Here is a 24,736-nt window from a genome sequence, read left to right as displayed (position 1 = left end):
GAAGTCAGTGCACTGTGCAAACCGAGCAGGGTGGACGAGAGCGCAGGTCCGGGTGTGAGGGGTGTGAAAGCGGGTCTGCCCGTGCTGTAGCATTTATTAATCATCATAATTGTTTGTCCGAGCTCTCATAAAGGAAAAGGGCTGGTAGCAGTCTGCACAGACTTAGTCACGACTGACTGTTCTTCTACAAGGTCTAGAAGACCTAGACCTACAGTAGTGAGCTCCAGATGTGAAGAGAGCATGCTCACACACACACACACACACACACGATTTAGCCAAACAAAAGCAGGATTTGGCCCCCAAAAAATAAAATCAGATTGTATTTGTTTCAACATGACACAAAGTAGGACGTTACTGTAATGAAAACCACAGGTTTATGAATGAGGGGGGATGTCACGATCAGTGTCACATGTTTGAGGTGGTTTGGTCAGGCTGGCTCAGAGAGAGAGAGAGAGAGAGCTGGACCTCAGCCTGCCAGGACAGATTCAGACAGACAGCCAGATGGCCAGGCCAGCTCTTTGAAGCCCTGCAGAACATCCATTACAGAAATCTGCAGCGCTAGGCTGAGATGTAGTGCAAAGCGAGAGTGGAGTTAAGCAGGACCTAGGGCCCCAAGAGAGAGAATGGATCCCAGTCCAGGGTCCTGGTTCCCCCAGAGAGAATAGAACCCAGCTCAGAGTCTGCAGAGAAACAAGAGAGCCCAGCAGTTCCATTGCTGCAGTCAGATCTCATGAGTTGTCACTGCACCAATATTCATTATTACACACAAGCACAGAGCTCAGCTCACACTCGCCTATGTTTGGTTAAATTTAACTTCACCTGACTACAACAACACAAGGGGAACTATAGCTATGGACTCAAGCAGTTCAAGGTATCTACAGTAACTCCCAGCCCACCACAGTATAATATTACCGTGAGTTACGGCAGAGCCGTAAACAGATACTTTTACTCATAAAACCACAAGAGGACATCGGCCAAATATTTCATAGGAATATTACTCAAGGTTCCACAGTTCCCATAGGCAAACCAGGAAATTACATTTTAAATGGTAAGATTGAAGGAAAAAAAATTGAATGAAATGTATCCTATATATAAATCAAGGCTGAGCATATCAAACCCAGAGCCATATATACATGCCATTCTTTGGGGGGGATATAGCATATCTAACTTACCCCCGTTCACTACTCACCTTTTATAACACATCATTTTTACATCCCTCATCCATTAAAACAGATAGAAACAGTATAAAGAAATGTCTTTAAATATATTTTATAAGATGCGCTACATATGCGTTGGCATTTTAAATAGAAAACATCTCATTACTTTAATCTTATTACATTCTCATGACATTATTAAAAAAAAAAGTTTAACATATTTTTCACTGAATATATACAGCTCTTTTTCCTGGTTAAAGACTTTAGTAGGGTTTAAAAATTCCAGATATCCCAGTCAGAAGATTCCCAGAATTAGGAGAAAATAAGCAGGAAATCGAGAATTCAGCAATAAGGATTTCTGGAAATCCTGGACATTTTGGGAAAGTTTCAGGAAATTTGCAACCGAACACATTAGTTAATTCTCAACAACACAAGACAACAGTATCCTGATGCTACACGATCGTGGAAAGATCTCTGGACCATCAGGTAAGAAGCACCATCTCTAGTCTACTGGGATGACTGGTTGTGGTTCTTCCTTTCCTGCCAGGACTTCTTCCTCAGGTCCAGCTCAGTGTCTGTGATGGCTGCTGGGCCCCAGTTAGTCATCCTCTGTGGTCCTTTATCGCCTTCACAGACATACACAGACAGAAGGAGAAAGAAAACATCACAGACTGTATTCAAACAATAGAACAAAGACATGAATAGCATTGTAATATGAGTATGGGGAGGAGAACAGAACAGAACATGAACATGCAGTGGAGGACATTCTACTATGGTGATGTTGGCCTCTCTCATTCTTACTTACCTGGCTGGATGAGACGGACCAGTCCCTCATGCTTGGCCACCTTGTCTTTCCAGCTCTTGGTCTTATTAGCTGCCTGCTCCAGTTTCATTCTCACCTCCTGTAACACAAACACACACACAGGGTTTATCCATATATCTCAATGATGGCAAGTACAAGTCTGTTTAAATAATAAATATGTTTTGCTGTTGTTCTTGAAGTGGAGACAGTTCTCAGTGATATCACCACTAGATGGCAACAGAGTGCAAGGAGAGACCTCTATGACGGTTTTGTGTTGCGTCAACAGTTGACAGAGGAGTAATTTGAGAAGAAGCCAAGTTTGGCACCAGGGACTGTTTCTGGTTCAAACGTCAGGCAGCCTTCCACTGACTCAACACTATGTTCAGCCGAATAAAGACAAGTAGTTGCTCACAGACATATAGGTCTAAAGAAAGTACTTCCTGACAAATTTGTTTTTATCTTGTTTATGAAATGGCCCAGCAATACCTTACTTTAAGTGAAGTGTTAATAGGGGACATGGTCCCTACTAACAGCCATATTGAAACACAGACAGGGTGTTGTTCTCTGACCTCGTATTGCTCCAGTGCTCCGTGCCTCTCTCTCTCAAGACTCTCCAGCTGCAGCATGGCTGCCTGCAGGGCCATCTCCTTGGCCAGCCGGTCGCTCTCCAGCTCCTGCTTCTCAGCCTGGGTCTGGGAGATGGCCCTCTGCTGCTGCAGGTGGATCTGCTCTAGCTCCGCCCGCTTGGCTGACTCCTCCTCCAGAAGCCTGGGTACATGCAGAAACCGACACACAACATGAACCAATCACAGACAGACACTCAAACAAATGTTGGGTGCAGTTGCCTGAGAATGTCAATGTTAACATCTATACACAGTCTTCTGATACACAACTGTTTTTGTGCACTAATGTACACTCCATCTGTGTGTTTTGTGTACCACATGGCACCCGTTTCCCTATATAGTGTACTACCTTTAACCAGTGCACATACACTGAGTGTACAAAACATTAGGAACACCTGCTCTTTCCATGACATAGACTGACCAGGTGAATCCAGATTAAAGCTAGGATCTCTTTGTCATGACTGACCACGAGAATCCATAGGTCAGATCAGGTTTGCAATGAATAAATTCAATCAGACCCCATTTCACCCGTAGAGGGGGGAGGAAAGAACTAGTGGTGATTGACACTCAAGTCATGTTGTAAATCAAGTGAGAAGATCCAGGCTTGCGCTCTCCAAATTCACCAAAGGAATGTGCTTTGTCTCAACAGACCTTTTCCCGCTGAAACTCTAACACGTTAAAATGCAAATAATGGAACAATATTTCTAATGTAGAACGTGGGAATTGTCAGAGGCGATCTATACAACACTAATGTCATATTGTTTGTTATTTTGTGATGTCATTAAAAAAGGAAATACTGTAACTTGGAAAGTATACACACTACATGGATAAAGTTTCCATACTATTGGTTGTGCATGTAATATGGAAAATTATTCAAGTGTTTTTGAAAAGAGAGGAATGTGATTTGAGATATTATAAGAGATAATTGTTTTCCAAAACTTTGCACAGTGAGTAATCACCGCCCCAGAGTGAGGTCAGGGAGCGTGCCAGCCAGCCGGAACCGGCTCAAAATATTGAACCAGAAAAAGCGTGAAGCGGCAACTACATGTTTAAAACTTTGAATCTGCTCTGCTCAAACCATGTATTACTTTCATCACCCCACTGGGAAACCATTGATACGGCTGGCATCTAGAATTTTATTTTACCTTTATTTAACTAGGCAAGTCAGTTTAGAACAAATTCTTATTTTCAATGACGGCCTAGTGGGTTAATTGCCTGTTCAGGGGCAGAACGACAGATTTGTACCTTGTCAGCTTGGGGATATGAACTTGCAACCTTTCGGTTACTAGTCCAACGCTCTAACCACTAGGCTACCATGAATGAATGGAAGGAAAATCAACTCTGTAGTTCTGTTTAGGACTACATGACTAGTCACCAGATACCGGACAATTACGAAGAAGGACAACAGTAGAAGAGTTGTTGAAACCATTTTGGACAATCAGAGCCTTACAAGCGTGCCGCAAAAAGACCCAACACCCTTTCCAAGGCTGCCCTGTTCACTGAGAGATCCCCGGCGAACCCAGGCATTTCACGTAAAGACCTTTTAGAGTTTAATTCGGGAGATGGTAACTCTTTAAAGAACTGCTCTCGTGGTGCCCCAGATCCTAATGAGTTAATTGTTACATTATTCATTTAATTGTATAACAATTAAAACATAGTTAGTTAATTAGATAAATATGAGGGCAAAAGGGGAAGTAACTCAATATTAGAAAGGTGTTCCTAATGTTTTGTACACTCAGTGTAAGGCTATGAGTGTGTCAAGTGTGTGTTGCGTCTCACCTGGTCTGTAGTTTGCGCATGGTCTCCTCATCCTGCCTGGCCTGTCTCTCATCCTCTAGTGCATCCTCCAGGCGGTGGTACATGTCCTCCAGCTCCCTGACACGCTGCAGGTACTGCTCCAACTCACTGGACTTCTGGGCCACCTGCTCCTCCATCTGCTGACGAACCTGACAGGGGACAATGGACACACAGTTTGATATGATAATCTGGACACACAGACATGAATGCACGCACGCACACACACATGCACACACACCACCACAGTACAAAGTAGCATGTGGTGTGCATATGACAATCAATTCTGTTTAGTGTAGATTTTCCCAGATTACTCCACAAATAATACTGTTACTCATAATGTGAGTAATAGTAATACTAATAGTACTTTGTTATTCATCAGACGCAATGATTCAAAGTCATGAGATAAGTCTTGCTGAGCAATATGTTGTTTGCAATGATTCTGAGTATGTACTTCCTGGAACAGAGCTAGAGTGTAGCTTTGTGGTTGGTTACCATTTTCTCTCTCTCCAGGTCTGTTCTGTAGCGGTCCTGCAGGTCAGTCTGGGTCTGTTTTCTCCTCTGCTCCTCCAGAGTCGCTGTGGCCACTGCCTCCTCCAGTTTCTGTCAGGAGCCAAGGGAGAAGAAGCCTTAACAATAGAAAAGCCTGGCCTCAAGGGAACGAGTCACCAACACTCTGGATAACATAAAAACAGCCTAACCAGCTCTGCTAGGGCAAGTAGTGAGGTCAGAGTGAGGTGTTCTCTCATGTCTGGAAGTAGCTAGCAAACGTTAGCTTGGGTGCTTGACTGCCATTGGAGTTGAACGCTCGGATCAACCCTACTCCTTGGCCAGAATGTCCAGTGTGCGCTCTGAATTTACAAACAGACAATCTGACAACACTCTGGATTTCCAAACGCCCCGAGCGCACTCTGGCACTCCAGATTGAATTTACGAACAAAATCGTAAAATGTCTAGCTAGTCATTTGTTATGCTAACAAGCTAGCAAGAGGTTGCATAGCAACAGCATCAACTGAAAGCACTAGTGCTCAACTGAAACGATACCGTTTGTTTAGAGTATAGCTTTATTTTTTTATTTTGTATAATTTTTTTACCTTTATTTTACTAGGCAAGTGTAATGAAGTGCTATTTCCTATGCAAATGACCAGCTTACTGCTATTGCAATGCTATAACTGAGACAACACATAGCAACGTATTTTCACAGTAAAACATGGTAGGGCTCATACAGGATATCTCTCACACACACACTCACTGCAAGGACACACAGACTTGCCAAGACAGGAACGCACACACATACACACACGCAGCCCCTCCCCTTCTGGATGGGCTCCAAAGACAAAGAACTCTGTCGAGAACCAATGGGATACTGACACCAGGCTGGAGGAGACTGTCTATCATCTACAAGCAACCTACCAGAAGCCAGGACTACCAGAATCTACCTACGTCATTTCATAAAATGAACTGTCCGACAAGTTGCGACTCTGGACAAGACGGATACGGTATAGTAAAGGCCGTTTATTCCAGAGTAATGATATCTGGCAAAGCGTGCTGCACGGCCTTTACGTATCCGCCTTGTCCAGAGTCGCAACTTGGTCTCGTTTCTCATATATATCAACACAAGTCAGTTAAGAACAAATTCTTATTTTCAATGACGGCCTAGGAACAGTGGGTTAACTGCCTGTTCAGGGGCAGAATGACAGATTTGTACCATGTCAGCTCGGGGATTTGAACTTGCAACCTTTCGGTTACTAGTCCAACGCTCTAACCACTAAGCTACCCTGCCGCCCAAATTAACTAAGAGTATGTAGTATATACTCATTAAGTATATATACTGTAGTAGGATGTCCCTTGGGGGCATCCGTACCTATGTAGGACATGCAAGGGTTAGGTTAATAAACCGGCTGGAGCTGGAACCTCGTGGTCACACGTCTTTATTTTAGATCATACTACATGGTGTTAGAAGTGGTTTTAAAATTCACATAAACGTGAAGGAGGTACCAAGTAAATCATACATTCAGGCTGTTTCAAAGCAGGGAGGGCACAGTGTTGGAGATAGTGTTGGAGATAAAACAGCGCATATCATTATTTTGCTAGCTAACGACCAAGGACTAAGCTACTGCTAAGCAACATGTTGCAAGAGGAAGAAGCCGGCGAGACAGGCAATGGGGAACGCAGCCTCCTGCCCATCAGGAGCTCGGCAGGTGACGGCCCATGTTAGTATGTTAGTATGGGTATTTGAACACAGATAGTGATTTATTAGACATGATTTAAATAATAACATTAAAAAGACTGCATGGGGGCTTTAAGGAACATTATGAATTTAAGAAAATGCTTTGAGTTTAAATATATTACTGTGGTTTGAGTGTTGCCATGGAATCGCAGTAAATCTGCCAAAATGTTATATTTTGAAATCGAGCTCAAGGGGTAATTTTTAAGAGTTGTTTAACAAGGATATGTGATTTAGAATCTGCTCTTTCTAATACTATAATACATGTCTAGACATCAAAACATCATACCTGCTTGTGACTCTGTAGGAGAATTTGAACAAGTCACTTTTTGGCATTCCTTCCCCTGCCTCTGTGTCAAGATGTATTACTACCACTACACTGCTGTTCATTGGTTATTGGTTACCATTACCATAAGTATTTATCCATTTATGCTGCTACTGGTCATTACTACTCCTGTTTACATTAATATATTACCATTAGTATATGTCACGGATCCCTCCGGAACTGTGTCATTACGCACACCTGGTCCCCATTTCCTTGATTAGTAATTGTTCACCATGGTCTTGTCAATTGTGTATTTATTCGAGGTACTCCTCGCTCTTTCGTTTGGGTCTCAACCCTGTGTTTTGTATACGTGTTTGTTTGGGCTTTGTCCCCATGCCTTGACATGGTACGCTGTTTTTTGGGTAAATAAAAAACCCTGTTACCTATTTCTGCGCCTGTATCCCGATCCCTTTATACCAACGTGACAGTATATTACCATAGGTATTTATATATTCCTGCTACCAGTCACTTTTCAGCCCTGCCATACTGCCCCCGAGTGGTGCAACGGTCTAAGGCACTGCATCTCAGTGCAAGAGGCGTCACTACAGTCCCTGGTTCGAATCCAGGCTGTATCACATCTGACCGTGATTGGGAGTCCCATAGGGCGGCGCACAATTGGCCCAGCGTCGTCCGGGTTTGTCCGTCATTGTAAATAAGAATTTGTTCTTAACTGACTTGCCTATTTAAAGAAAGGTGAAAAAAACAATGTGTATATCCATCTGCCTTTTAAGCCTACATTGACACACTCAAACCAACACCCACTCGCACTCACCAACACACCATTTATGCTGCTGCCATACCTGCCTACATGTTCATATCAACCTCAAATACTCCAGTATCCCTGCACATTGTACATTTGGTACTGACTCTGTATATAGATTCCTCTCTTGTTTCTCTTTATTATACTATTTTTATATGTCATACTTCACTGTTGGTCAGGGATTGCAAGTTTTGCATTTCACTGTACTTGTGCATGTGACAAAAATCCAAACTTTGAATTCCATGCTGCGCTATTAATCAGATTCTTTATATACAATTTATCAATAGATAATATTCTCACCCATCAGCTGCTCCATGGGCGCCCAGTGTGGCAGCCCCCTGCACATGTATGTCTCTTTCGGAGGGGTTGGGATAAAGCAGAAGTCACATTGCAGTTGGACTTTGTGTACATTTGATGAATAAAGTGATATCAATCTTAATCTATTGGCAGTCTTGGCTAACTCAATTATTATTAATATTATTATTATTATATGTGTGAAATGAATTCGTATATAGTTTAGGTGTAGTTTCGAGGGGCCATCTGCCTCACAGGCTGACTGCCAGTGAATGACTGGCAGTGAATGAGGGACAGGGAGGAATGTCCTCATAAAATTGCTTAGAACAAATTCTGTTTGTGATATTAAGATTCTAACAACAACAGTGTGTTATATAGACTTATTTAGGAAAATTCAAGGACGGGGGGACATGGCTTTAAAAATGGCAATTAAAAAAGTACATTCAATTGATGTCAACTTGATGGTGTTAATTCAGCCATTACACTCTCAACTAAAGGTTACTTTGGGGAAACTGATAGGGAAAATCCCTCAATTCAACAGGCTTTAAAAGGAACTCGTCTTTGAGTCTGGTCTAAAGGAGAAAACAATTATATATTGGACAGGCTTCTGCTTTTCAGTGGGACAAGCTACACTCATTAGACTTATCATACCCCTGTATAATATGTTTATCCTTTAGAATTGTGACAATACAGCAACAAAATATAAAAAGATAAGGACTTCTTTCAATTGGACAGTGGTAGTTGATCTGATTTTTAAAACATTTGAGTAATTTAGCATACACTCTTATCCAGTGCGACTTACAGTAGTGAGTGCATATATTTTCATACTCCCCCACCCCCTTGGGAATCAAACCCTCACCCCTGGTGTTGCAAGCGCCATGCTCTACCAACTGAGCTATACAGGATTTGAGTTGAGAACTTGAGTAGAAAAGAATGATGCATAAGAAGAAAAGCTGGGCCTCCAGATGCTGGTGAAAAGGGGGAAGTGGGTAGTCTGAGACAGATCTAAATAACCAGCAGACCAGCACTGAAATACAGGCATCAGCTCTTTCACAGGTGTCCCTGAGCCAGCTACGTTTGCATAAGTGCTTTTTCCCCCTCTTCTCAGATCTAATTCAAAACAAGGCAACAGTAAACATGTCGTCCCCCACGAATGATGCAGCACCCCCATTGGGCCAATCAGTGTAATTTTGTAAATTACGGATCTCTATGGCAAGACGAATCATTCACCCAAGTTTAGTCAAAATCGGGCCAGTGGTGTCTGAGATATCGCTTGGGTTAGCTAGACTCATATCCCTGAGCATGTGGGCCAAATTTCATCACTCTGAGTCAAACAGATTAAGCCTCTAAGGTTGATGTCCGCGCCCCGTGGAAATTTAATTAGCACAATACATTGCATTGGATTCGCCTCAATCCACTGCATCTGCCTATGTCACACTTCCATATCTGAGGTGAAAGCTGAAAAAGATAGAGCGGTCAGACCATGAGACAAAAAAATCGGTCTTCTCACAAAATCATCTGTAGCGTCCGAAAGTTTTGGCCTACAAACTATTGTTCTGCTCTAGGACGCCCACAGGCCTCACAAGGTCCCCCAGTACCAGTTGAAAAAAATGAATGGATGTACTGTATATATGGAAACTGCTTAGTGCATTAAATACATAAATATAAATATACTAATGTTTCCTGATCTTTCTTATATCTCTCAGATATAGGACAGACACTTCAGAACAAACTTCCTTTAGATTTTTTTGGGGGGATATCTGTTGTTCCATGTAGTGAATTTGTTATTTAATGAGTTTGTATGAGCTAATAGCAGTAAGGCCAAATAACAACATTCATCAAAACAAATGGCATATATAGGGTTGAAAAGCGGTTCTCAGTTACGGTTACCGTAACCCCCAACAGACACAATCCTGTTTCGGAGCTCTACGGACAATTCCTTCAACCTCACGGCTTAGTTTTTGCTCGGACATGCACTGTCAACTGTGGGACCTTATATAGACAGGTGTGTGCCTTTCCAAATAATGTTCAATCAATTGAATTTACCACAGGTGGACTCCAATCAAGTTGTAGAAACATCTCAAGGATGACCAATGGAAACAGGATGCACCTGAGCTCAATTTCGAGTCTCATAGCGAAGGGTCTTTTATGTTTAATAAACTTGCCAAAAACAGTGTTCGCTTTGCCATTATGGGGTATTGTGTGTAGATTGCTGAGGATTATTTTTATTTAATCCATTTTAGAATAAGGCTGTAACATAACAAAATGTGTGGGAAAAAAAAAATCAGGGGTCTGAATACTTTCCGAAGGCATTGTATAGCTAGCTACATCTATGGGCTATGTTTTAATGAAATGTGTAATGTGCAGCAGCCTATATCATATGTGTATTGGATAATGACACAATAATTTGGGCTTGGGCTAATAAAATGTATTTAATGTATGGCTCATCAGGCTCAGGTAGTATCAGATTGAATTTTTGATCAAAGCTCTAATCAAATCCAGGCAGGCCGATTTATATGCTTTATAATGACACTTACGGTTTTGGCAGGAAATACGGTTCCATCCTGAGAATAAAAGTGATTTATTCTCAGGATGGAACATTTGTAAAATACCGGGAAAATATTCAACCCTATTCAAGGTGTCTTAAAATTCAAAGTCATATAAGAAAAAGATCCTTGGTATGACCTTCTTAAAACAATTCCATATAGCTTAGTAAAAAATAAACCTGTTTGGTGCCAAAAATGAGGGGTTAAATACATGTAAAAAAAAAAAATCCCTGATTTTTCTTATATCTCTTTGTAAGCCTTGAGACAATTAAGACATGGATTGTGTATGTGTGCCATTCAGAGGGTGAATGGGCAAGACAAAATATATAAGTGCCTTTGAACGGGGCACGGTAGTAGGTGCCAGGTGTACCGGTTTGAGTGTGTCAAGAATTACAATGCTGCTGGGTTTTTCCCACTCAACAGTTTCCCATGTGTATCAAGAATGGCTCCACCTGAAGAACATCCAGCCAACTTGACACAACTGTGGGAAGCATTGGAGTCAACATGGGCCAGCATCCCAGTAGAATGCTTTCGACACCTTGTAGAATACATGCCCTGATGAATTGAGGCTGTTCTGAGGGTAAAAGGGGTGCAACTCAACATTAGGAAGGTGTTCCTAATGTTTTCCACACACAGTGTCTATCCATTTATGTGCCAGACCATGCCCACATGAATGTTTATTGATCAATAGAGGCCATGTTGTTCTATATACTAGTCTGGAAAATATTGCATTGAGAGACCTTTGTCCATAGATGCCACATATATTTGTTTTGTGCAGATTGTTCATTTGGTACAAGAACAGTAGTGTTTTAAGTCTTCTTCACAAAATTCAAAATGGCGGAAAATCCATCATGGCAGACCTTATGTGTCCTTAAGGCAGAATTGTTCCTTGTGAGGAAAGGGACCTATGTAAAGAATTTTATGACTTTATGTCAAACGGGGTGAGGGGCGTGACCTTTCAAAACTAGCATTTTGAATCTGTTATTATAGAGCCACCATCTGGCTAATCAGTGTACTTTTGTAAATGCCGGCTCTCTATCGCAAGACGCATCGTTCACCCAAGATGTCAAAGTCGGGCCAATGCTGTCTGAGATATCGCATCTGACTAACGTATGAATGTACGAACGTACTAACGGACGGAGACAGATCCACAGTCCCCTCCCCGATTTTATCATGGGGGACAATGATCTGCTTCTGAAATTAATAAAAATTTCTAAAATAATATGTTTGATTCACTGCAGTTGGGAATTAAAACCTCTTAGGGATCCCCTATGGCTAGAATCCCGTTAACGGGACCGATTTGACAACATCCGGTAAATTGCAGAGTGTGAAATTCAAAAACACTACATTCGTATTATTAAACATGAATGACGATACAAGTGTTTTACATAATTTAAAAGATAAACTTAATCCAGCCGCTTGGTCAGATTTCAAAAAGGCTTTATGGTGAAAGCATACCATGCAATTATCTGAGGACAGCGCCTAGCATACAAAAGCATGAAAAACATTTTACAACCAAACAGATGCATCACGAAAGTCAGAAATAATGCTAAAATAAATTGCTTACCTTTGAAGATCTTCATCTTTTTGCAATCCCAAAGGTCTCAGTTACACAATGAATTGTCGTTTTGTTCGATAAAGTCCTTCTTTATATCCCAAAAATGTCAGTTTATTTGACGTGTTAGATTCAGAAATACACAGGTTCCAACTCGCCCAACATGCCTACAAAGGATCTATTAAGTTACCTGTAAACCTGGCCCAAACGTTTCAAACAACGTTTCTAATCCAACCTCGGGTACCCTAAAATGTAAATAATCGATCAAATTTAAGACGGAATAAACTGTTTCCAATACCGGAGAAAAACAACGAGGAGCGCGGTCTCATTCACACGCACCAAAAGACTAGAGTCCACCTGAGTGACACTTAGAAAGAATACAACTACTTCTTCATTTCTCAACAACAAAAAAAAAAATGAACAATTTCTAAAGACTGTTGACATCTAGTGGAAGCCATAGGAACTGCAATCTGGATCCTAATAATTCGGGTTTCCCATAGAAAAGCATTGGAAAATCCAATGACCTCAACAACAAAAAAATTCCTGGATGGATTGTCCTCTGGGTTTCGCCTGCCAAATCAGTTCTGTTATACTCACAGACATTATTTTAACAGTTTTAGAAACTTTAGAGTGTTTTCTAGTTTACTCTGGGCACCTCAGTCATCCAAACTTCCAAATACTGCCCCCTAGCCTTAAGAAGTTAAGGCATGTTTTCTACAAGTTTTACACTAGTTAAACATGGGTCAAAGTTAAGCATGAGACTTCACGGTATGGTGTTCATTAATGAGGAACTGAAACTCCTCTGGGAGTAACAGAAACCACAGCCCCCCCCCCCAGGTAATACTATGAGAGCATCTGAGCTGTGGTGTGATAAATAACAAATAAACCTTCAATAAATCAATTGTTAATCTAAACAGCAATACTTAACTACTTTGTATTTATATTTGTATACATGTCAAAAATATATATAATAAAGGGTATAGGAGAAAGCAAGTAGGGAGAGAGAGAGGGGGGGGGGGGGTTTCCTTGACTCGGGAAAGGGAGGGTAGGTAAGCTCTGACCTTTCATTCTGTCCATTATAATTGAATGTAGTAAAGAGTAGCGAGAACTCGACCATATCATCAGCCTATTGTCTTTAACTATCACACCTCCTTCACACAGCCACTGGACTTTTCCATCAAGTTCTTTCACCACAGACTTGAGTAGTACTGAAGCATTTTACAAATACTGTAACATGCTCATTATAATATATTTTATACCTTCAGGAGTAGGCTACCTGTAAAATGACATCATGGATCAGGTTTACTGAGGTCAATCGACAACTGGTAGTATAATTCCAAAACTACTATAATAACCCTACAATATAACTACTACAATCACCCCTGATGGATCATGAATGTGTCCGATTTAGTCTGGGTTGTCTCAGCTGAGAGAGTGGAAGAATGTGTGACAGGTCTGTGTAAAATGCTTGGAAACAGGCCTGGAGGAGGACAGAACCTGTGCCTTTGACCATAGAATACAATCAACATTGTTAATTGTTAATTAATTCTTAAGGGGCTACAGCCCCAAGGCAGAGAAGTTAACTGTCATTTACAGCAGACAAACAGAGGACAATACAAGTGTGATTAGTAACAGAGAGAGGTGTGAGGATTCCCTGTCAGAAAGCGAGAGAGAGACAGAGGGTCTGCTATATAAATGGATGGAAAGTGGTGTTTGGGGAAAAACATACAACATTGTAAAATCCACGTACACAACAAGTGTGGGTTAAAAATGGGCAAAAAAACGCAGACTTCTTTCCACAGGGCCGTGGAATGAGACAGGGATGCAACTTGAGCCCCACCCTCTTCAACATATACTGTATATTAAAGAAAAGTCTCCCGGCGCCGACAGAGATGGCCACCTTGCTTCGCAATCTTAGGAAACAACATTGCCACAGAAGGGGCAGATGGAGCGGTCTTCTGGCCAGGCTCCGTAGACGGGCACATCGCCCACCCCTCCTGAGTATACTACTCTCCAATGTCCAGTCTCTTGACAACAAGGTAGATGAAATCCGAGCAAGTGTTGCCTTCCAGAGAGACATCAGAGATTGTAACATTCTCTGTTTCACAGAAACATGGCTCACTCGGGATACGTTATCAGAGTCGGTACAGCCACCTGGCTTCTTCACGCATCGCACCGACAGAAACAAACATCTCTCTGGTAAGAAGAAGGGCTGGGGTGTATGCTTATGATTAACGAGTCGTGGTGTGATCATAACATACAGGACCTCAAGTCCTTTTGTTCACCTGACCTAGAATTCCTTACAATCAAATGCCAACCGCATTATCTACCAAGAGAATTCTCTTCGATTATAATCACAGTCGTGTATATCCCGCCCCAAGCAGACACCTCGACGGCCCTGAAAGTACTTCATTTGACTTTGTAAACCGGAAACCACATATCCTGAGGCTGCATTTATTGTAGCTGGGGATTTTAACAAGGCTCATTTGAAAACAAGGTTCCCTAAATTTTATCAGCATATCGAATGCTCAAACCGGGCTGGCAAAATTCTGGATCATTGTTACTCTAACTTCTGCGATGCATACAAAGCCCTCCCTTGCCCTCCTGACCACGAGTCCATTTTGTTGCTCCCAGCCTATAGACAGAAACTAAAACAGGAAACACCCGTGCTCAGGTCTGTCCAACGCTGGTCCGACCAATCTGATTCCACGCTTCAAGATTGCTTCGATCACGTGGACTGGGATATGTTCCGGATAGCGTCGAACAACAACATTGATGTATACACTGATTTGGTGAACGAGTTTATTAACATGTGCATCGGTGATGTTGTACCCACAGCGACTACGAAAACCTTCCCCAACCAGAAACCGTGGATTGATGGCAGCATTTGCACAAAACTGAAAGTTTCGAACCACTGCTTTTAATCAGGGCAAGGCGACCGGAAACATGACCGAATACAAACAGTGTAGCTATTCCCTCCGCAAGGCAATCAAACAAGCTAAGCGTCAGTATAGAGACAAAGTAGAGTTGCAATTCAACGGCTCAGACACAAGAGGTATGTGGCAGGGTCTACAGTCAATCACGGACTACAAACAGAAAACCAGCCCCGTCGCGGACCCCGATGTATTGCTCCCAGACAAACTAAACAACTTATTTGCTCGCTTTGAGGACAATACAGTGCCACCGACACAGCCCGCTACCAAAACCTGCGGGCTCTCTCTATCTCAAGGCCATCAGACTGTTAAACAGCCATCACTAACACTGAGTGGCTGCTGACAACATACTGACTCAAATCTCTAGCCACTATAATAATAAAAAAATTGATGTAAAAAATGTATCACTAGTCATTTTAAACAATGCCACTTTATATAATGTTTACATACCCTACATTACTAATCTCATATCTATATACTGTACTCTATACCATCTTGCCTATGTCATTCGGCCATCGCTCATCCATACATTTACAGTGGGGCAAAAAAGTATTTAGTCAGCCACCAATTGTGCAAGTTCTCCCACTTAAAAAGATGAGAGAGGCCTGTAATTTTCATCATAGGTACACTTCGACTATGACAGACAAAATGAGAAGAAAAAAAATCCAGAAAATGACATTGTAGGATTTTTTATGAATTTATTTGCAAATTATGGTGGAAAATAAGTATTTGGTCACCTACAAACAAGCAAGATTTCTGGCTCTCACAGACCTGTTACTTATTCTTTAAGAGGCTCCTCTGTCCTCCACTCGTTACCTGTATTAATGGCACCTGTTTGAACTTGTTATCAGTATAAACGACACCTGTTCACAACCTCAAACAGTCACACTCCAAACTCCACTATGGCCAAGACCAAAGAGCTGTCAAAGGACACCAGAAACAAATTCCCAGAACCACACGGGGGGACCTAGTGAATGACCTGCAGAGAGCTGGGACCAAAGTAACAAAGCTTGCCATCAGTAACACACTACGCCGCCAGGGACTCAAATCCTGCAGTGCCAGACGTGTCCCCCTGCTTAAGCCAGTACATGTCCAGGCCCGTCTGAAGTTTGCTAGAGAGCATTTGGATGATCCAGAAGAATATTGGGAGAATGTCATATGGTCAGATGAAACCAAAATAGAACCTTTTGGTAAAAACTCAACTCGTCGTGTTTGGAGGACAAAGAATGCTGAGTTGCATCCAAAGAACACCATACCTACTGTGAAGTATGGGGGTGGAAACATCATGCTTTGGGGCTGTTTTTCTGCAAAGGGACCAGGACGACTGATCCGTGTAAAGGAAAGAATGAATGGGGCCATGTATCGTGAGATTTTGAGTGAAAATCTCCTTCCATCAGCAAGGGCATTGAAGATGAAACGTGGCTGGGTCTTTCAGCATGACAAAGATCCCAAACACACCGCCCGGGCAACGAAGGAGTGGCTTCGTAAGAAGCATTTCAAGGTCCTGGAGTGGCCTAGCCAGTCTCCAGATCTCAACCCCATAGAAAATCTTTAGATGGAGTTGAAAGTCCGTGTTGCCCAGCAACAGCCCCAAAACATCACTGCTCTAGAGGAGATCTGCATGGAGGAATGGGTCAAAATACCAGCAACAGTGTGTGAAAACCTTGTGAAGACTTACAGAAAACGTTTGACCTCTGTCATTGCCAACAAACGGTATATAACAAAGTATTGAGATAACAAAAGTTTATTGACCAAATACTTATTTTCCACCATAATTTGCAAATAAATTCATTAAAAATCCTACAATGTGATTTTCTGGATTTCTTTCCCTCATTTTGTCTGTCATAGTTGAAGTGTACCTATGATGAAAATTACAGGCCTCTCTCATCTTTTTAAGTGGGAGAACTTGCACAATTGATGGCTGACTAAATACTTTTTTGCCCCACTGTATCTGTACATATTCTTATTCATTCCTTTACACTTTTGTGTAAAAGGTCGTTGTTGTGAAATTGTTAGATTACTTGTTAGATATTACTGCATGGTCGGAACTAGAAGCACAAGCATTTTGCTACACTCGCATTAACATATGTTAACCATGTGTATGTGACCAATACAATTTGATTTGATTTTAACAATTTGAATTGTCGAGGGCACAAGAACATTCTGCAGCACCCAACCTCACCTACTAGAATTTGAGTCAAATGTCTACTGATGATCTGGTGCTTCTGTCCCCAACCAAAGAGGGCCTACAGCAGCACATAGATCTTCTGCACATATTCTGTCATATCTGGGCCCTGACAGTGAATCTCATTAAGACAAAAATAATGGGGTTCCAAAAATGGTCCAGTTTCGTGGATCACAAACACAAATTCCATTTAGACACCATTGCCCTGGAGCACACAAAAAACTATACCTACCTCGGGCTAAACATCAGCACCACAGGTAACATGCACAAAGCTGTGAACGATCTGTTAAAAGGAACATAAAATGAATTATCCCAATTAGGATTTAGCGAAAAATACTTGAATCAGTTATAGAACCCATTGTCCTTTATGGTTGTGAAGTCTGGGGTCCGCTCACCAACCAATAATTCACAAAATGGGACAAACACCAACTGTAGAATTAGCAGAATTAGGAAAATACCCGCTAATTATCAAGATCCAGAAAAGAGCCGTTAAATTCTATGACCATCTTAAAGGAAGCGATTCCGAAACCTTTCATAACAAAGCCATCATCTATATATATTTCTTGTTACCACAAGAAAATGACAAGTGAAGCACAAAAAAAACAATGTAAATACAAACCATATTTATGTTTATTTATTTTCCCTTTTGTACTTCAACTATTTGCACATTGAACAAATGTCTACAATTTTACTGTTCATTTCTGATTTTTTATTTCACTTTTGTTTATTATCTATTTCACTTGCTTTGGCAATGTAAACATGTGGTTTCCATGCCAATAAAGCCCTTTGAATTGAATTGACAGAGAGAGGAGAGAGGGACAGAGGGAGCGAAACACAGAGAGAGAGAGAGAGAGAGAGGGAGGGAGGGACAGAGAAAGACAGTACCTTCGTCATGGACTCCAGCTGTCTATGCTTGTTTTCATTGGCTATCTGCAGCAGCCTCATCCTCTCCTCCAGCTCCCCCTGCTCGGCCTGCTGTTTCTGCCTGAGCTCCCTGCGCCGCAGCCTGGCCTCAAGGTGCGGAGAGGGCAGGCCCAACCTCAGCAGCTGGATGCATGTTTGGATGGCTGGGAGGGGAAGTGAGGAGAGGAGGGTCAGATAAAGAAAGGCTGGCTGCTTTATCTACTGCAGCGCCCTCACACCCTGATACACTCACATCACTCTGGCCCAGCTGTATGTTTAAGTTCCTCTGAGATTTAAAATAAAGAGAAAAAAGCTTTGCTGTTTACAGAATCTGTTAAGATGGTGGTGAGGGATTGGTCACTTTACCTTGAATCCATTCTTGTTTCCTCTTCTTATCCGATGCACTGATCTCAAAGCTTTTGTCGCTGCACTTGACTATAAAGAGGCATTTCTTCCCCTCCTTGTCTGGTAGAGACTGCAGAGAGAACAAGACGTCACACACTCACTGCACACTTCCTTGCGTTGACCACATTAACCCTCTAGAGTTTGATGAAACATTGAATTTGTGACTCATTTCAGGAGACTAGGTGTATGTCACTACTTCACAGGAGAGCCCTTTGAACGTAATTTTTTGGGGGGGCAGAAATGCCTTCTGGAACATGTGAACTTTTATGTGCCTTAATAACAAACTTGTGGGCATCCCGATTGTGCAACTAGAGATTCTGGGTATGAGTCCAGTCTCTGTCCCAGCCGGCCGTGACCGGGAGACCCTTGGGGCGGTGCACAATTGGCCCAGCATCGTCCGGGTTAGGGGAGGGTTTGGCCTGCAGGGGTATCTTTGTCCAATCGGGGAGGGTTTGGCCTCCCCAACACTAGCGACTCCTGTGGCGGGCCAGGCACTGTGCACGCAGACACGGTCGCCAGGTGTGCAGTGTTTCCTCCGACACATTGGTGTGGCTGGCTTACGGGTTAAGTGGGCATTGTGTCAAGAAACAGTGCGGCTTGGTTCGGTTGTGTTTCGGTGGACGCACGGCTCTCGACCTTCGCCTCGGAGGACGCACGGAGGACGCACAGCTCTCGACCAACTCCTGCAACGCCGTACAGGAGTTACAGCGATGAGACAAGACTGTAACTACCACAAAATACCACAATATTGGGTAGAAAAAAGGGGTAAAAAAATTAATAATAATATGTATTTTTTTAAAACATTTACAAGCTTGTATGCCATCTGTAAATACTAATAAAATTGTTAAATTATGAGCCTAGTTGGTTTAGCCACAGAAAAAGACAGGAACGTTCCCGCTAGCCATGATTGGCTGAGATAATGGATGGGCTGGACATGCCGAGAGATGAGTTCGGATTGGTCTGCCATGTAGCACAATTCTGTCTATAACATGAGCTGGTCAGAATGTGTAGGTAATCCTTTCTAACACAGCTTTTTTTTAAAGATATCATGTAGTAGAACTGCAAAGGTGTTAGTCTCCACTTTCTGGAGGACCAAGTTTTGAAATCAGTGGAATGCGGACGCTACAGACGTTTTCGTGAAAATACTGTTTTTTCAGGATGTTTCATGTTCTGACAAACACCGCTCTAGCCCTGCCACCTTTCAGCGCAGATGCGGAAGGGCAATATCGGTGGATGGGGTGGATTGAGACACAGCCCATGCAAAAAAACATTTTTCTCTAACTTAAACAGATAGATTTAGATGGGGATTGTTTTATTATGTTAATTACATTTACGTGGGGCCGCGGAAATCGTAGGCTATGGGTTAACAATGCCAAAGGAAGCTGGTTAACAAAGGTGGGCTAGCATGCATTCCAACGCTTCACACAATTTATTTAGGAGTTAAATGATAGCATTAAGAGTGACCAATGGAATAATACATTGTTCTTACCTCCACACAACAGTTGCGGTCCAGCGCAATTTCACCCTTCTTGTCAGTGAGGTCCTCACTCACATAGTATGACATAGAGTTTGGTCCGAGCACAAACCAGCGCTCTGTCCAATTTTTCCTTTTGTGGCCTTTTTTCATCATGTAGCCCTTCAGGAAAAAAATACATGAATCTGTCACACTCAGGATTGTAATATCTTATCTATATCCATTTTATTGTTACCCCCAGCAGAGGTCTGAAAGAGGTCAGTGTAGAGTAGACAGTCACTGTGTCCCAACTAGCACCCTATTCCCTATGTAGTGCAGTACTTTTGAACAGAGCCCTATGGGTTCTGGTTAAAAGTATTGCACTACATAGGGAATATGGTCCCATTTGGGATGCATAAAGAGTAGAGAGAGAGGGTACCGCAGGCGAACCTGTCTGAGAACATCCAGTATGAGCTCCTGGAAGACCTCAGAGATGCCCATGGACAGGGTCTGGCGGTTCATGCCCTTACTAAAGTGGCCCATGCCAACCAGCTCTATCAGCTCCCAGGCAATCAGGCATTGCTGCTTCCTGTTCAACATGAGCTTGTAATCATCAAACCTCTCCTGATTCCAAATGCCTCCCATGGCCTCCATCAGCTTCCGCAGGAAGTACTCAATCTGGAGGGGGGAGGAGAAGAGGGGAGGAGGAAAGGACACAGCTAGTCAGTCCTGTGGTATGAATGGGAATTATTTTAACTGGAAGAGCATAATTACTGCTGAACAAATAAGATATGTATGTGCATTAGAGGTGTTGTCTTGTGTCTCACTTCCTCTGTGATGATGACCAGTGGGTACCTGTCTTCAGACAGGAAGTTGAAGATGCACCAGACCTTGAAGGCGTCATCGTTGGAGATGAGAAGATGGCTCATGTTGATGTTTTTCTTGAAACACAGGGTCCAGCACACATTGTTGAACTCCAGTATGTCAAAGTTATCCCTAACCTGTAATAAACATAAACAAAGCCAACATTTACACAAAAAAGAACAAAACAACTTCCCCTATTTTTCTTCAACATACTATAAGGGCAATAAGATTAAAAAGGGTCAGTAGTAGCCTAATATTTCTCTGCCCTACGTTTTAGCCCACAGGATGTGAAGTACAAACATAATGTTCTTCGTCTCTTCATTTCAATTCAAGTCAGATTCCGGAGGAGAAAGGCAAGGAAATAGCCCCCAAGTACAAATAGCGCTAGGACTAAAGCAGTTTACTAATTGACATCAGTGTTGGTGTTATTGCTATGGAAACAGTTGGCAAGCTTTGCAAGTCTACAGATGTGGGCTATATCTGATGGTCTGCCAACTCGAGAACGGAGGACAAAAACTTTGAAGATCACTTCTTGCTTTATCACTGGTGTTTACAAAGTAAGTGCATTCATTACCAATGATGACTGCTTGAATATTAATAAGGACATGAGTAATTATTATCTCTCTGATGCCAATAGATGGGCCTTTAAAATCTTACTTCCCAAGCACTGCCGAAGTCATAATAAAACTCCTTGTATGCTATTTATTTTTTTATCTCACTCAAGTCGTGTTCTGATTGAGTCGGTCTCTATATATTTGCTATCACAAAAAGGCTCCCAGGCCCCAAAAAGTTTGAGAACCCCTGCAATACGAGTAACAACAAAGTGTTTACCAATCAGATTGTGAAGCTTTTCTAGAGAACAAACTCAGCGAAAACCAAAGACTCTGCATCATGCAATCATCATGTTCTGGAATAGATCTATAGTAGTGTGCATGTTAACCCTTCACTTCTAAATGCAATGTATGACACATGAGGAAATGGTAGTAGCTGATGTAAGTTGAATGGATGTTTGTTTTGAAATGAAGGCTATATTTTCTTGTACTCGTTGCAGTAATTTTCAGCACACATGTTTTTTTCATTCGATAACTCACAATGGTGGGTCTCACACCTCCTTGATGGCTGTGAAACAGAACGATTCTGCCACTCACACAGTAGACATACCATAACAATGGCAGCCTTGTTCAAGGTCAAACAAATCCTGTTTGCTCCATTTATTTCTCAAAAACCAATACATTTTAATATGAGTGACATGCATATCTTAAAAACTAAGATAAATACTGAAAATAGCAATAACGCTCATCATATTATGAGCAAAGAAAGTTATATACAGAAAAACATTGATTTAAACCATTTTTCTAAAGGCACCCATAAAACACTTCCCATTAAGTCTTATCATCCCCTATGGGGATACGGCACTCCAGATTTACACCTCATACTCCTAGAGATCTAGAGGCTATGTCCATTCTAGTGGTTATATTTCTATGGACCTAACATCCCAATGAAATCCCCAAACAGAGCCCTCCACTAACAAACCCACTGAGGTGAGGAGGATGACGCAGGTGCTCAGCAGCCTGAGTGCAATGTCAGTTTGACATTTTACTGCATTGTTAGCAGCTAGTAGCTGCACTTGCTACAACATCTACTAAACTGTGATCAGATAAACTTTGATTTATAGTCTGCCAACTCCTTGTCACTTTTATTTAATTTAAGTTAGTTAAGAACAAATTCTTATTTTACAATGATGGCCTACCTCAGCCAAACCCTCCCCGGGTGTGATACAGCCTAGGATCAAACCAGGGTCTGTAGTGACACCTCTAGCACTGAGATGCAGTGACTTAGACTGCTGCGCCACTTGGCATGACAATGAGCAATGAGGTTGGAAAGAGCACAAACAAATCTGGGACCAGGCTAGGTGCTCTTACTGCTCACCTTGTCCAGTATGAATCTATTGAGGTAAGGCATGTAACCCTGGTTGGACACAGGGCCCTCATCATCATCCTTAAAATGCTCCTCCAGTGCCACCGGGTCATGGGGTACCTTCATCACGGTGCACAGGTTATGAGAGAGCACCTGTAGAGCCACAGTCAGATCAGATCATGCAGTCAGGGAAACCGTTGCCGTCATAGTAATATAATTCACCAGATATCCCCCCCCCCCCCCAATGCTCAGAAGCATTTTATACAGGATATGCACAATGAGTCTGGGGGCGAGGTTACTGTCATACTGTTGGCATTCACTGGGCATAGTAGAGATATGACGCTACAGTAATATTGGGGTGTCCAAAGGGATATCAAAAAGATTCCTCATACAAGCGGGCATCATACTTCCATTAATACAATTACATGGAGATTTTTCAAAAGGATCTCTGTTTAGTCTAAGATCACATTGACATGCATGACTAAGCATGTGTTGCTGTCAGTTCAAGCATTGCTGCCCAAGCATTACTTCTGTTCCTTCCTGGAAACATTTACAAAAAGTGTGTTGAAAAGTTCCTTGTTGAGATGTAGAGTGAAGTAAATATATAAAAAGAAATCTTATGATATTTATAAACAAGCCACTCATGAACATCTAGAATCTAGAAAATCGGAACAGACTGGACTGTCTGAAAAATAATATTAACAATGGATGGTTGACAACATTTCCCGAGCCAGTCAGGATGTTCACTATGCAGTGTTGCGATAGCTCAGGTGGAATTTAGGTGCTGAATGAAAGGTGAAAAGACAAAATTTCCAGATATTGAAAATACTTATTTTCTGGATGTCGAAAGTATGTTTATACGTCTATGATTGGTTCAGATTTTGTCCAGTCCGGACCAAAAATCAACGTCCAAGGATGTTGAAATCAAAGGCCGGTCTGGACTGCACCAAAAAACACACACACAAAAATACAGTCAGTACTAAAAAAAAAGGACCAAAGAAATACGTCCAAGAGACGTTGAGGTCGGTAAATGTTTTGTGGAGTGTCTTCATCAGAGCCTGGCTGGTACACAGACCACCAGGCAGACAGACAGACCCAGACAGGAAAAGAAGACCTAGCATTCCAAAGCAGTGCCCCTTGCCTTTTACAATCTCAACACTCTTACTGTAGATTCTGTTCAAATGACAGAATATCGCGTGTAAAGCAAGATTATCATCAAGGCATGCATGTCCCACATTCATGGGTATCTGTCAATCAACAAAGGCTATTTCCATAGAACCATTGTTATTCCTGTTTTTGTGAGAAAATGCTAGACATAGACATGAGTAAGAGAAAATACTACTGATATAAGCAGAAACTGAGTAGCCTGTGAGTTGAGGGACAGCAGAAGTTTGTCTTTACTTTGCTGTCGATGTTGCCGACTGAATTATCACTTGGCAGTTGACACAAAATTCCCTATTGTGAGGGAAGCGAAGCAACACAAAAGTATAGTGTATAGTGAATTATACATGGTCAAATATTTTTTTATCCAACTGATTAGAACTTTTTGTTTGGGTCTGATATTCGGATCAGCTAAATGAGAAAATATTCCATGGTTAGAATTAATTTAGAATTCGGTTAATCTATCAAAAAGCAAACAATCGTTAATTTTACTTCATTATGAAATAATACTGTAGGTCTAATAACTACGCTTTAAAGCCTACCTTGAGCTGTGATTTGGACACTTTCCCACTTTGATCCACGTCCAAGGCTGTGAATGCGTGCCATATTGACTTCAGAAGTTCATCTCGTAGTAGTCCCATGTTCGTAGTCCCTGGTGCGCTCGTTGTCAAAGTAAAGCTGCAACTTTTTTCGGACACTGACACATAAGACAGTCACGTGATCGAGTGTCGCAGCAGGAAACTGACACCGTATCACCCAATGACTGTGGGCTCTACAAAGCGCATAGTTGTGAAGCGTGTTGAGCTTTCATCAATATTCAATTGTAGAGTAAACG

At 41.9% G+C, this 24,736-nt stretch overlaps 1 protein-coding gene across 2 annotated transcripts; it reads right to left on the bottom strand.

The window, feature by feature from the left end:
• Positions 1–302: 302 nt before the first annotated feature.
• Positions 303–24,620, bottom strand: LOC109895322 (switch-associated protein 70-like). Of its 2 annotated transcripts, XM_031831175.1 has the most exons (12): positions 24,444–24,620; positions 22,753–22,893; positions 20,787–20,960; positions 20,410–20,637; positions 19,996–20,142; positions 18,468–18,576; positions 18,084–18,265; positions 4,869–4,976; positions 4,359–4,525; positions 2,526–2,724; positions 1,960–2,056; positions 303–1,780 (listed from the first exon to the last, which is right to left on the bottom strand). In XM_031831175.1, the coding sequence occupies exons 1-12, from the start codon at positions 24,540–24,542 to the stop codon at positions 1,662–1,664; spliced, it is 1,770 nt and encodes a 589-aa protein (XP_031687035.1). In that variant the 5' UTR covers positions 24,543–24,620; the 3' UTR covers positions 303–1,661. The 2 variants fall into 2 exon arrangements, with proteins under 2 accessions (XP_031687035.1, XP_031687036.1); XM_031831176.1 differs by lacking the exon at positions 22,753–22,893 and having other exon boundaries at positions 24,444–24,583.
• Between the last annotated feature and the right edge of the window lie 116 nt (positions 24,621–24,736).

This window comes from Oncorhynchus kisutch, linkage group LG8 (assembly GCF_002021735.2).
Source record: "Oncorhynchus kisutch isolate 150728-3 linkage group LG8, Okis_V2, whole genome shotgun sequence".
NCBI classification, from domain to species: domain Eukaryota; kingdom Metazoa; phylum Chordata; class Actinopteri; order Salmoniformes; family Salmonidae; genus Oncorhynchus; species Oncorhynchus kisutch.
This window is presented reverse-complemented; position numbering and strand designations above follow the sequence as displayed.

Coding starts and splice junctions, on each gene's coding strand:
- LOC109895322 (XM_031831175.1), bottom strand. CDS start 24,542: ATGGGACTACTACGAGATGAACTTCTGAAGTCAATATGGCACGCATTC. Junction 2,725..4,358: donor ATGCGCAAACTACAGACCAG/GTGAGACGCAAC, acceptor GCATGTACCCAG/GCTTCTGGAGGAGGAGTCAG. Junction 1,781..1,959: donor GGTCCGTCTCATCCAGCCAG/GTAAGTAAGAAT, acceptor ATGTCTGTGAAG/GCGATAAAGGACCACAGAGG.